The 14231-nt window shown below is 40.7% G+C and overlaps 2 protein-coding genes across 2 annotated transcripts in view; one reads left to right on the plus strand and one right to left on the minus strand.

Annotated features, from left to right (window-relative positions):
• Window positions 1-1629: 1629 nt before the first annotated feature.
• LOC137521686 (DNA repair nuclease APEX1-like) lies at window positions 1630-13328 on the minus strand. Its single transcript, XM_068241306.1, has 5 exons — window positions 13230-13328; window positions 11769-11888; window positions 11521-11687; window positions 8207-8399; window positions 1630-5100 (listed from the first exon to the last, which is right to left on the minus strand). The coding sequence occupies exons 2-5, from the start codon at window positions 11824-11826 to the stop codon at window positions 4586-4588; spliced, it is 933 nt and encodes a 310-aa protein (XP_068097407.1). The 5' UTR covers window positions 11827-11888; window positions 13230-13328; the 3' UTR covers window positions 1630-4585.
• Window positions 13329-13332: 4 nt separating this feature from the next.
• The window catches only part of OSGEP (O-sialoglycoprotein endopeptidase), a 35662-nt gene continuing 34763 nt past the window's right edge, over window positions 13333-14231 (plus strand). The window contains exon 1 of the mRNA XM_068241292.1: window positions 13333-13421. The gene's annotated coding sequence lies outside the window, so the exon portion shown is untranslated. The remainder of the gene's footprint in view (window positions 13422-14231) is intronic.

Consider the following 14231-nt stretch of genomic DNA (forward strand, 5'->3'; position numbering starts at 1 on the left):
CAGTTACGGTATATTGTGAATGGGCCAGTTTAGTTTAAAAGAAAAAAAGAAAGGATGACTGAATGACTGTCAAATTTTTGATCACCTATTTTGTGTACATGAAAATGTATATGTTGTAAAATGTTTATTTTAAATGTACATTTTATTCGGTGTTGATATGCAGGTATTGCAAAACTGTACTGTAATGATTATCAAACTGTTCTTAGATGTTGTAAATAACATATGTATGTAATAAATGATGTGGATTACAACTATGGTATAATACTATGGTATAATTTGAATTATTATATTTACATACCTCTATCACAGCCAAAAATTCAGTGCTGTATTAAAAAAATACCCCAAAGAAACAAAAAAACAACACATGAATTGGTATGTAGGCCTCTATTAGATACAGGAGTCAAGGGATCTTGCTGACATGAGAAGTTGTCACTATATATAAAAAAAAATAAACACAGTAAAACCTTGGATTGAGGGTAACTTGGTTTGAGAGCGCTTGAAAAAGATGAGCAAAAATTGTTGTTGTCTTGATATACAAGCAAAATCCGTATACACGTATCACATCATCCCAACTGAGCTGACAGTTCCTCCCCCTTTGACATTGCAAGACGGTACTTAATCTGAGTGTAGGGACTGTACAAAGTCATATTTCCATGAAATACTCAAAAGTAAGCAACAGTCATTGGATAAGTTCCTTGTTAAAGCCACATAAAAAAGGCTAGGGAGAACCACCAGATAGCAATGATTGTTCCCGGTTATAGTGAAAATTTTGTTTACATCTTTATTTTATACAGTACAATCCTTTTGTATTAAATATTTTTCTATAATGGGTTTTGGATTGCAGAACTAACCACTTGAATTTACATAATTTCTTATGGGGAAATTTGCATTGATGTAAGAGTGCTTTGGATTACAAGCATGTTTCTGGAACTAATTATACTCGTAAACCAAGGTTCCACCAGGCACTTCAAAAATACTGCAGCTGCGGGTCTGGTTAGAGAAGATGCCAGGATACACACAGACGGGGGGCAATTGAGCAGCCACCCAAAGGTGAGTAAAGCTAGTCATCCTCCTAATATGCCACACTATTCACCAAGGTGGTTCATTTTATACATTTAATAGTTGTTCAGTAGGCATGAGCTCCGCAGTTTGGATTTCACACTCCGAACAAAACAGAGCCCTTAAACTTGTGGCCGTATGGGGGTGGGAGGGGCGTTTAACCCACCCTTATAGCCACCTATAGCTGATGTGCTCCACATTGCGCTCCATCTTCGGTGAAACCATTTCAGCAGATCTAAAAAGTACACTCGAGTTATTTATTTTTGGTAAAGTTATTGAGGTAGGCACATTCAGCCAAGTCCCCTGGCTTTAGACGACTCCCATAATATGGCCATATAACATCCAAGTGAGAGTGGCTCTTTAGCTAGCCACTACATAGCAAGCTACACTTAACATATCCAGACTAGGTTTTCACTCTGAGATTGTTAAAATTTTGCTTATTCGTGAGATTAAAAAAAAAATAAAAAAAAATGTACTTGTAACACTCCTTTAACACAAAAATGAGGATTTTTTTTTGACTAAATGAAAAAATAATGGCCAACAGATCAAAAAGACACAAAAACACAAAAATATACAAAAACCAGTTTTATTTTTATCACATATTCCATGACTGGTTGGGCTAACAGTTACTATTACATGTCTATAACCTAAAATAAAAAACAATGATTTTTTGCTATATCTAGTGTCTAAAATGAGAATTCACTTAGCTTAGCATCACATCACACATCAAAATATTAGTATATTCTACCAATACTGGTCTACAGTAAACCCCAATAGTAGAGCAGCTTTATTTACTTCCCATCTTCCTGTTCACTAATAATGGTCCTGCCCAATGGTGTGACTGGCACTGATCGTATGTGTCACAAAGGCCAGCATGTACCAAACATATGTTGCACTCTGAAGGCAGGGCAATGCTTAGGAGAACTCATGGAAAAGCATGTGATCAGTGATCAGCTGATAGATTTGTAAGGTTTTGATTTGCTGTGAAAACTTCCTGGTTCAACGCATGATCATGACCAGCAAATAGGAGCCTTACAAATTTATAAGCTGATCAAACAGATGGCTTGCTTCTCCATGAGTTCTCCCAACTCAGCAGATAAGGACAGTCTGAATGGTGAGCAAGAAGTTACAGAAGAAGTTTAGGAAAAAGCACCATAGAGTTCAGTAACCATATCCATAGTCGCTGGAAGTTGAACGTCAGTTTAATTTGTATATAGTAAGAAAATAGAGTACTTTTTTCTACTCGTATCTTCAGGTGATAATAAAGAATTCAGTAGTAATACATTTGCTTTGTAACAACAATGCAGACGCATTTCAGCTGGGAGATTTGGGCATGTAAAAACCTAATCTCTTAGTAAGCAATGTGCGACAGAACAAACCATTCCAGGTTCCATTTACACCGTGTAGTTCTTCCAAATAGTTTACGATACAAAGAAACAGTATATTTATTAAAAGTAATGAAAAGCTTATAGTCACCAGTATATAGCGTTCATAACTGTAGTCTACTGAAAATAAGAGATCATCCCAAACGGTTCTCTTCTAAACAATGGTCTTCAAAGTCTACTAATGATCTAACCAGTATGAAATATATTTACAAATAGGACTTTAGTATACTCTCTGTGAAACCTTCTAGTACAAGCAAATTCAAGTGTTGCTTCACTCTAACCTTCTATGCAACACACTGGTGCATATTTTACTTGCATAAAAGACTGGGCCACTGAAGAATCAAGATTATTCAGGAAGAGCTGGGATAATGAAGGAACATTGTTTTGATGGTTTATCCAGTGCCTTTATTAAAAGAAACAGAACAGAAAATCCTTTCTAATTTGATATGCAAGTACAACTAGCATCCACCAACAAATAGAGCTATGAACATGCATGCTCAGCTTGGCTGAGCATGCATGTTCATTGCTATGGGCGGGGGAGGGGGAAGAGGAAGCAGGCGTCCAGGGCATAAGACGCTCTCATTCAAAACAAACGCAGTAGTCGAGGAAATCCAGTCCAACTAATCTTTTCTGTGCACGATCAAGCCAGGAGATTGGGGATGTGCGCAGAAACATCAGAAATTTGCCCAATCAGATGGGATGACTCATCAGTGAGGTTGGCCAAGAAGCTCTCATGAAGAGATAGCGTCCTGCAGTGTGCGGGAGGTGAGAGCGAGATCTCTGGGGGTTAACTAAACTGTCCGCCACCTGCTTTCTGATGTGGATGATGGTGCATTCCATCAGCTAACACTTCCGCATTCAGAGCTTGAACTTCCGACTCTGAATGTTGAAGTGTAAGCCAATGGAACGCACCATAGAGCCTATTGAAATACACACCACGGGCAGGTGAGTTAACCCCCACCTATCTTGCTCCCACCTCCCGTACACTACAGGACAGTTGCTTTTCTTGAGAGCATTCTCGCTAATCCCCACTCATCTGATATCTGTATGTTGATGATGTTCTCATGTGTTTACTATAAAATTAGAACAGGTCTTTTACGGTCAGCAAAATTTTAGTTGTTTATTCCTGTTAAATTGATGGATTTAAAGAATCTTTAAAAAGCTCCCGTAAAGTGTAACTGAGCAGTAATTATACAATAACACATCTCTATTAATAACCCCCCCCCCGACCATTCTGAGCTTCAGTGGGTACCCATCATGCAGGTAGTCAAGAGTTATCCCCGCCCCCTCTTCACGGGTGACTGTGCTAGAACCTTTGCACCGGACTACCTAATGGTGGGAGGGATAGGCATGTCTACATTTACACTACACTGAGGCCAGAAGTCAGAGCAAGACCCAGTGTGGCTCATAAGGGACTTTTTTTCAGGACTTCTGACCTGCTTAAAAGGATATGTGAGGTAAAATAAAAAAAAGTTAAACTTATCTGGGGCTTCTTCCAGCCCTTATGCCTGGAACCCACTAGCAGTGCTTTTTCTGAGCCTTTGTGATTTCAAAAGCTCTTGCTAATGTATGTGTGTGATCCCACTTGAGGGATGTGATTTTTTTTTTTTAAATCCCCCACAGCATTACATTATCAAGAGCTTTACAAATAATTGTGTGAAAACACTGCTAGTGGGTTCCAGGTTTGAGAAGTCTATCTGCTCCAGCGTTTAATTTCCACTGTCGTCTCCGTAAGATCACCAACCCCAGGCTGGGTAATGGGCTTCTGCGCATGCTCCTTTCATAACAGCGCTCCCGTTCCCGGGAGCATTATACACTTTGGCAGTTCAAGTCTGAGAACTGCACAAGTGTGGAGTGCTCCCAGCCACAGGAGTGCAATTGCAAGAAGCGACCCAGCCAGGGTCCGTGATCTTATGGTGGGTACAGAGGCAGCCAGGACAGTGGAATAGACTTCTAGGCGCTGGAAGAAGCCCCAGAAACTTAACCTTTTTTTATTTCACCTCAAACTATCCTGCTACATTACTATAGCTTTGTGAGTAGGTGGTTTATCTGCTGCTAAGGCCATGTGATTACACAAGTCAACTGCCAGAGCACTAGATAAATTCCTATTGAAGATGTCATACAGTGATCACTCATTCCTCTTACATAGCCAAATAAAGGGTTATAGGACAGTGGTCACTTCCCATGGCTTTACTCCTGATCTTACTGTCACACAAGTTTGGCAGCAAAGCTTTTGACAGGACAAAGTAATCTAATCTCCAGCCCACGTTCTTGGCCCGGGCATTCATCATGTAGGTCCAGAAGGTGTAAGCGTAAGGTTTATCAGGGTACAGCTCACGGAAGCTGTCTACAAAGCCTTCACCTAACAATACCCCAAACCCCTCCCGTTCCTGTGGGGTGAAGCCAGGGGTTTTTTTGTTGATTTTGGGATTTTTCAAATCAATTTCCTGGTGAGCAACATTCAAGTCACCACACAAAATAAGAGGTTTTTTACTGTCCAATCCCTTTAAGTAATCGCGAAAATCTACGTCCCAGCGTTGACGGTAATCGAGACGTACAAGGCCTCGGCTGGAGTTGGGGACATAGGCAGCAATCAAATAATAGGAATCATACTCAGCAGTGATAACTCGGCCCTCCTTATCGTGCTCTTCAATTCCTAAAGGAACAATAAACAAATATGTAAGAACAGCTAGAATCAGTATTAATATAGTAGGCGGGATGACATTTTTTAGTGTACCAAAATGAACCCAATTCTGGAAAACATTATGTTGTGATGAAATACTTTCCATGTCCAAAGCAGATCATACGAAATGATTCAAGATACCCATTTTTACCTTGGTTAGCCTACATTCAGCATCACCGAAACGCTTCTTTAATCTACAAATAGCAGGATATCAATGTGCAGCCCCACCCCCAGTGATGTTTTGCCATGGCAAAACCAGTGCCAGAGGACTGTGGGGGATTAAAGGACCACTGTCGCGAAAAAAGTAGGCAGTTAAAATCTGGCAAAACTGACAGGTTTTGAGCAAGTCCATCTCCTCATGGGGGATTCTCACGGTTTTCTTTGTTTTCAGCATCATTTTCTGAACAGGAGTTTAACTGCCAAAATAGCAAGATACCAGCCAGCCTTCCTGATCATTTGCACACTATTTTGTCAGTTAGACTTTGCAATTGCTGTTCAGGAAATGCAGTTGAAAACAAAGAAACCCTGAGAATTCCCCATGAAGAGATGGCCAAAATCTGTTGGTTCTGTCAGATTTGCCTACTTTTTTTCGCGATAGTGGTCCTTTAACTGAGTTTTTTGCTCAACAGAGGCAGGAAAAAATGACTGTCAGCAGTTACATAATTTACCAGCAATAAAGATACAAGTTCCTGTGCTAAATTTAGGAATGTTAATCAGGGTGAAAAAAAGATTTTACAATGGGCAAACCCTGACTAAATCATTTAAAAATTTTGTAAAAAATAAGCAAATTTTTAAATTAAGTTATTTACAGCAAAGCATCCCTGTAAAGCACCAACGCTAATGCAATTAAAGTGGACCGAGCAGCAATGTTTTACTTTTTAAGAAACTAGCCTCCCCACAAAGGAGGTTCGTAATGGTGTGTGCCATTGACATTCAAATCCTTGCACAATCTGGGCCCTGGATACCTGAAGGACTTGTTGCAACTGCATCCCCCCCACCCTCCGCCCCAATTTTAGATCAAAAGGATGTAATAGCTTGGACACCCCCAGAGTCCACCTCAAAACCTTTGGAGATTGAGCCTCCTGTCATGCTACCCCTACACTTTGGAACTCTCTGCCACACCCATTCAGGACAGCTCCATCCCTGAAAGTGTTTAAGTCCAAACTGATAACCCACCTCTTCAGTCTGGCATTTATGAACACCTTACTATTTCCTCTAATACAGTCGAGCCTGCAACTTTCTCTTGATCTGAGACATAACTATGAGTCCAATGGGAGAAAAGCGCTATACAAATGTTACTGTGTGTGAGTGTATTGGGGGTGCAGAGGTTGGGAGAAGCACCATTACTTACCTACAGGTTACTGCTCCTATGGCCCATTCAGGATTCCCCATATTTTCAAGCAATCACAGCTTCTGCCGGCATTTGTAATCCCCGTTGGAGGTCACACATGCCACGATGCATCCTGGGAGATGTAGTCCGAGAGACGAGAGTACGGCGATGTACTCACAACTCCCAGACTACATATCCAGGCATCGTGGCTTGCATGCATGATCCCCACTGGAAATTACAAAGGTCAACAGAGGCTGCTGTGGGCTTGAAAATATGGAGAATCCTGAATGGGCCAGGGGCCAGAAAAGCAGCACCACATACTGTAGGTAAGTAATGGTGCTCTCCCCCCTGCACCCCAAGCAGCACACACCATTACAAACCTCCCTTATGGCACTTTAACAAGGCAGCAGATTGTGCTTCCAGGTATACAGGGAACGTCTTGTGGCCTACCATGAGGATGAATCAGCAAATTAATACAAAATACCTGGCCTTGTCAAGGAAAATGAGCAGATGCAACCAGACTGGATATCTGCAGTGAGACCTAAATATAACTGTAATCTATACATAAGAGGACATTTTTGGCTGAATCTAAATGAAACTTTGACTCCAGTTCTCCTTCACACATCATTTTAAATCATCCCTACTGTGTTTTGTCACTGAGACTTTGTCCTGCACAGCTAAAGAGGCCAGAATAGCAAGCATGCTGAATCAAGACTTCCATGCAAAAATCAATAAATCAAGACTTCCATGCAAACCTGAAGCGTAAATAAACTTATGAGATCATGAATTGTATGTGTAGTACAACTAAGAGATAAAACATTAGTAGCAAAAAAAAAAAAAAGTATTAAAAACTTCAGTTATATATGCAAAAGAGCTTCTTTTCGACCCACTGGGTCAAATACAGTACTGCTTTTTGAAGCACTTAAACAGCCAAGAAACAGTGAGAGACAGCTCGATAAGGTTTTACTGCAGGAAAGTTCAAAGGGACAAAGTGCGGCTTCTAAACTGCAAATATGACAGAATAAATAGGTTTTTAAAAAAAAAAAAAAAAAAAAAAAAAAAGCTATATAACTGAAAATAAAAATTATGACTTTTTTTTTTTTTTACTACTAATGGTCTATTCATTATCTGTACTACATATACAATTCATCATATCATAAGTTTTTGTTTTTTTGTGCTTCAGGTTTGCTTTAAAGAGACACTTAAGCCAGAAAAAAATGAGTTTTACTCACCTGGGGCTTCTACCAGCCCCCTGCAGCAGTCCTGTGCCCTCGTGCCACTCACTAATCCTCTGGTCCCCCGCTGCCATCTAGTTTCGTTTTTGCCGACAGGCACGTCAGGACTGGCCACGCGTAGCTTTTTCCGCATTCCCGACTAACGCTATTGCGGACCACAATGCGTACAAAAATACGCTTTGCCGCATTACACACGCATAGATATGCGGCAACGCGTGTTTTTGTACGCGTTGCGGCATGCAATTGCGAGGGCACAGGACTGCTGCAGGGGGCTGGTAGAAGCCCCAGGTGAGTAAAACTCTTTTTTTTTTCTGGCTTAAGGTTCACTTTAAGTCTCTTCACTGGGTGTATTAAAAATATGATAACATCTTATTCAATGTGTCTTTGTAACGTGTGATAACCTTCCGCAAATTAAAAAAAAAAGAAAGTTTAAAACTAAAATATGTAAGTAGACTCTTTTATATCACAAAAACATGGATCTTATTCTGGAAAAACGATGGCTGATTCCACCTACCAATGCCATATGTGACATTCAGAGGCTCCTCCTTGCATAACATGGCCACCCCACTGTAACCTTCCTTCTCATCTGAACAAGCCCAGTATTTGTGAGGGTACTCGGGCATTTCCTTAATATCTGCCGGCAGGGATTTCTCAGCACACTTTGTCTCCTGCAAGCATAGTATGTCGGGGTCCTCTTCTCGTACCCACTAAACATTACAAAGGAAAAAAAAAAAAAAAGAACTTTAATAGCATCCATATTTTAAAGAACCATTTTGTGGAATGATGGAGAAATAATGATAAAAAATAGTAATAATACACAACTTACCCTAACTAAACATACAGTGCCTTATGAGAGGCACGATTGATATCTTAGTAATAAATTAAAGCACAAATTTAAAGTATAACCGCGTAGAAACACATCTGCCATGATCTGATTACAGATACGGTGTATTCATTACTGGCATTGAAAGCATTGCACTGCGAATTACAAAAAAAGCCATGGCCGAGGCATCTGTCCACATTTTAGACAGTATGGACTACTGAGATAAAAAGACATATGGCTGTATAGACTTTTAAAGAGTAACTGTCAGGCTGCAGAAGCTAATTTAAACCTCTATTCTCCTGTGTTAAACAGTTTAGAAGGAAGCCATAAAGCCATTAGTGAAGATAAAAATCTCAGTTACCTTTGATGTGTGCTTATCAGCAAGGCTGTTATAGACCCATAAGGACGCAAGCCGCATACTAAACTGCAAAGCATTCTGGGGCCCTCCCCTCGGCTGCTAATGAGACGTTACAGCAGCTTGTAATCAGTCCAGCGCGTAGCACTGATAAATCTCTGGGCAGAGTACACTGCAGGAGTCAGCTATTGTTCCTAGCCACATGGCTCATTAATATTCACTGCACACTGTGTTGTTCAAGTAGGAGCTTTTCTGTGATCAGGAAGCAGGCAGGACATGACGACACATTTGACAGAAAAACATGGAGCCTGCCATGAGCATCTATCTCTGCATATACTATATACAAATTCTGTGAAATCCAAACGTGGACAGTGAAATGCATATGTAATGTAAGTACAGCCAATCTTTAGCTACTGATATATGTGTTTATTTTCTCTGAGACCTTATACCTAACAGCTCCTCTTTAAGCACCAATAAAGAAGTAGGCAAGGTTTGCTCCAGCAGCACTGTGGCAGGTACTTGTATATGTTATGTCCAAAGCCAGAAGTGTGGTCAGTTCCCAAATTGGCCAAGGTTAGACTTATATTGTATTGTCACCATAAAAATCAAATTTCAACAGCAACTGGTCTGAGTGTATTAAGTGATAAAGATGCTAATCCTGCATTTAAAACTTGCAAAACATTTTTCTGCTGTTATGGTTTGGAGTTATCACATACTTTAGGAGCACTGGCCCTAGTGCCAAAAAGTTGAATGCTGGGAGTTTTTTTGAATGCTGGGAGTTCTTTTTATCTATAATGCATTCCTCCTCTTCCATTTATTTCCCTGCCTAGCTGATCACTTGTGTTTACAAGCAAGGCTGAGGTGACTCAGTGATTGGATGTGTAAATAAAAAAAAATATATATATAAAAAAAAAAAAAAAAGACTCTGGGAGGAGGGCAGCTAATGAATACACAATGAGCAAGAGAAGGGAGGGGGGAAAACAAGAGTCAGGGAGGATATGATGTCAGCATTAGCTTGGCAAGATGGCCACTGTCTAGAATAGGATTTTCTGCTTTTCCTTTGTAAAATTCACAGGAATTATTACGTGGATAGCACAATACATCTGTTATGTAAGTAGAAGTAGTATTTATCTACTTATAGATGTGTTTTTTATTTCTAGGTTAGCATGGGTGTCGCTTATTCTTTAAGAGAATACATTGTACCTCGGCTGGTGAGAATTTTCTTCCAAATGTGAGACCAGCAGCCCTAACCCTAACATTAAACTTCACCTCTCTAGTGCCTAACCATAATCTCCACTCTTCTCTGGCTAACACTAACCTCCCCTCTCCTGTGCCTAACATTAACCTTCCCTCTTCTGTGCCTACCACTAACCTGCCCTCTCCTCTGCCTAACCTACCTTCCCACCTCTCCAGATTCTCTCATGCCCCAGAAAGTGACACAACACCAAACATATAGTGATGGGGCAGGAAAGCCAATTTGCCCATTGTGATGTTACAACTAAATTGGCAATTTTGAGAAATGGATGGCCAGTTGTCACTTTGGTCAACTTCTGGCTTTGGCCATAACATAACATTTGGCTAGTAAAGAAGTATTTGTAGTAAATCAATTGTACAAGTTTGCGTTTGAATGTTTGTTCCAGACCATTATTTAGGAAATCTTAAAGGGGGGACAGAAGACAGAATTCTGATAGGACTGTCATCTTTCTGTCCTTTATAGGGTCAATGACTAAAGCAAAACTCTGACTAAGCATCTAAATATACAGTTGAAAAACGCTAATTATTTACTTTTTGTTTAACATGCCAAATGTATAAATGTGCCTCTTATTCATAATGGATATCATACCAGGATATCTGGTCTTTATTAAATTGGACTTTTGCAGGCAACAACATTAGTTGTCCAATTTTATTATTCCCTTACCTGTATCCTGTAGCAAATAAAGGCTGGCCTCCCAATCATGCGATTATGCCGCCCAGATATTGCCCACCAAAATGCATGTTGTAAGACTCACATCAGTGAAGGCTACATTCAGCCACATCCATTCTCTGCTCCTCTCATCCCGACAGATGTGGGGACCATATGGGTTTATGGTAATATATGATCGCAATGACTTTTGGTAGCACCCATGAAAACTATTTTTGAACAGACATTTTATTTAACCAGCTTTGCTGGATTACTTAGGTTCCCCATTGCTCTACAAAGTGGCGCTAATCTACTTTAAGGGACCCAGCAGAAAACATCATTAGGGAATTTTAGCTAGCGTGATACGGTGGATGGCACCCTTTCAAACTTCTAGGTTTCCAATAGGTTGTAGTAAACTACACCAACAATATTCAGCTAATCACAACGATTTGTGCTGTGAAGGGTTATGTGATTGGACAACTGTTCCCTATGAGGATTCCAGATGGGTCTACTAAAGTAGACTAGCGCCTAAAAATTTAGTAACTCAACCTCACGGTCTTCTACTGCTTGCAGTGCTCATTAGTGCTGTGTTCTTTCTCCCATACCAGGTCACCAATCTCCTGCTCCCCTTTAGTCTGCCTTTTCCCAGCTCTGGTTTTATTTCAACATGTCTGCCACTGCTCTGAAAGGATAAACTGTTGTACTAGTTACTAATATTTGAAATTCATATACATTATTAGGTGCACTCACATTCACACCCCCTTTTTTGACCCAGGCCCGGATACCGTCAACATTCCAGGAGCTGATCTTCAAGGTGTACTTCTTGCCATCTTCTGTTGTCAGCTTGTCCGGTGCATCCTCATAAATGATTACAGGCTCTGGCTCTTTTCCTTTTTTCCCCTTCTTGTTGTCAGGTTCTGAAGAATACAATAGTAATATTATTAATGGTGAAGAGTGCAAATTATCATGGCGTTTTCTGTGTGTAGCACTCTGCATACCCCCATCCTGTACAGCCTGCTCAGCCTTGCTCTCATCCTTCTTCCCACGCTTTGGCATTCTGGTGATGGCAAAAATCAGGCGCACAGAGAATATAGTACGGAGCGTTTTGAGTTCTCTACCTGCATAACAGAGAAAGTGAAATCAAACCTCTATGTACAATTGCTCATAAAATGTACTATAACATTTTTTGCAATCAATGTGACAGCTACAATACAGTAAAAGGTGGCAATACAAGAAGAAGCTGACATTCCCTATCAATGTTTATTTTTAGATAAAAGTAACGTAATTGTAACTGCACCGGTGGTAAATCGATGTGCTGCAATCGCCTTTTGGAGTCACAAGTAGTCTGTCAATTACTCCATCAGATTCGCACCATCTTAAATACTTTATTAAGCAATCTTCTTAAAAATACAGCATGTTAAAAGTCCACATGTGGGTGTGCACCATAGGATGACGCTAGGCGTTTCGGGCCGTCCTCGGTCCTTTCTCAAATCCTGACAGACCTGGTGCGAAACTGATGGAGTAATTAAATATTTTTAGATCAAAGAAACCATAAAGCCAACATTGTATTGTATTGATAAAACACTTACAGTATTAGGGAAGGAGACATTTTAATATAAATATTCCTCAGTATCAGCTATATTATGATGGACCTATAAGTCCTCAGTAAATGAAGCACTTATATCTACAGTGGCTGGAATTAAGGGCTCTGCCTTTGACATGGAAGACCAGGGTTTCAATCCTGGCTAGGGTCAGTACCTATTGTCGGAAATCTTTGGGCAAGACTTCCTAACACTGCAGGGTGGCCCCTTGAACGTGCCCTTAGTGGCTGCTGCTCTTGAGCACTTTGAGTCCAACAGGAGAAAAGCGCTATGTAAATGTTAGGATTATTACATTATGAGAGGTCACAACTATGCAAGGGATCTATTACTTCCAGATCAAAGAAGAGATTGGATAAATAGAGATCATTACAACACATTATTGTGGAATTAGATTTCTGCTAAAAGGAAATTAAAAAATAATATAATGCACAAAACATACAAGACTATGCAAACAGTGATCAAGATAAAGACTATTTACCACCACTATGAACTGATGATGATTAACTGCACAACATCTACTGGAAAGTTAAACAATGGAAATGATAAGAGGGAACAGAAGAGCTGAAAAAATTAATCTGCTAAAAAATGACAAGTATGTGGCTTTCATGCATTTACAATACGAATGCACACATCATGCTACTTGTTATACACGATGCATTATTTGGAAAACCTCATCATCGTGTTACAAATGTACACATTCCATACTATACATGAGCTCTATCGTGCACATCTGCGCTGCATAATGTATAATGAATGCAGAGCATGCAGATGCGGTGCTCATTAGATCCACCAGCACCATAGGCATGCGTGCAGCGGCAGCCCCATAACGTGCACACAGATCACCGCACAAATACCCACACAGCGCCAACCAGCACCTCTTCCCTGCACAAGTGCACAGCACAATGGACACCGGAGCGGAAGTTCCACGCGCGGCACAGCGGAAACACGTAGTGGGAGACAACACAGACACGTGGGGGATCGGCGGCGCTGGAGGGTCACATGGGAAGAGCCCAGTGAGTGGAGTACATGAAGGAGGGGCGGAGCTGCAAGGTACAGTATGGGGGATTTGTTCAGGTACTACTGTCACGTAGGTGGGATTACATACAAGACGGGTATTACACTGACGGGCTGGTGTGAGAGGGGAAGCCGATTGTAGGAAAATGGGTTTTATGTCTTTATTTCAGCTTTGATATTATTGAGTGACGGAACTACACAGACTCTGCCTACCCCAAGCCAAGCTTCTGCTTATTCCTACTACCGTGCGGTAGCTATATGACGTGGTGTGACCATGTAAAGCTTAGGCTCAGAACAGGAGGGGCTGGCTCCCATGTGGTTGCATCTATGTGCAACTTTTCACAATTTGCATCCTATAGGAGAAGGTTGGTGTTACAGGTTAGGCTGCCATATTTATTTCCTTTCAAACAATACCAGTTGCCTGGCAGCCATCCTGATTTATTTGGCGGCAGTAGTGTTTGAATAACACCAGAAACAAGTATGTGGCTAATCTCGGCAGAGCTGAAAATAATGTCAGAAATACCTGATCTGCATATCTTAAATATTAAGGTCAGCAGGCTAGCCAAGCAACTGGTATTGCTTAAAAGTAAATAAATATGGCAGCCTCCAGTTGTCCTTTAAGCCTGATACCCACTTTCAATTGTGATTGGCCAATCACTGACCAGTTTTACTACCTCCATGTTGTATGAGGGTCAGCAGATATAGAATACTGTGAGCAGATTAAGTAGGTAAACCCTTGTGCTATATGGAAGTGGTATAATTGGTCAGTTATTGGTCAATCAAAATTGAAAGTGTGTACCAGGCTTTAGGCAGAGGAGAGGGGAGGATAGAGGAGGAGAGTTGGAG

This window comes from Hyperolius riggenbachi, chromosome 1 (genome assembly GCF_040937935.1).
Source record: "Hyperolius riggenbachi isolate aHypRig1 chromosome 1, aHypRig1.pri, whole genome shotgun sequence".
NCBI classification, from domain to species: domain Eukaryota; kingdom Metazoa; phylum Chordata; class Amphibia; order Anura; family Hyperoliidae; genus Hyperolius; species Hyperolius riggenbachi.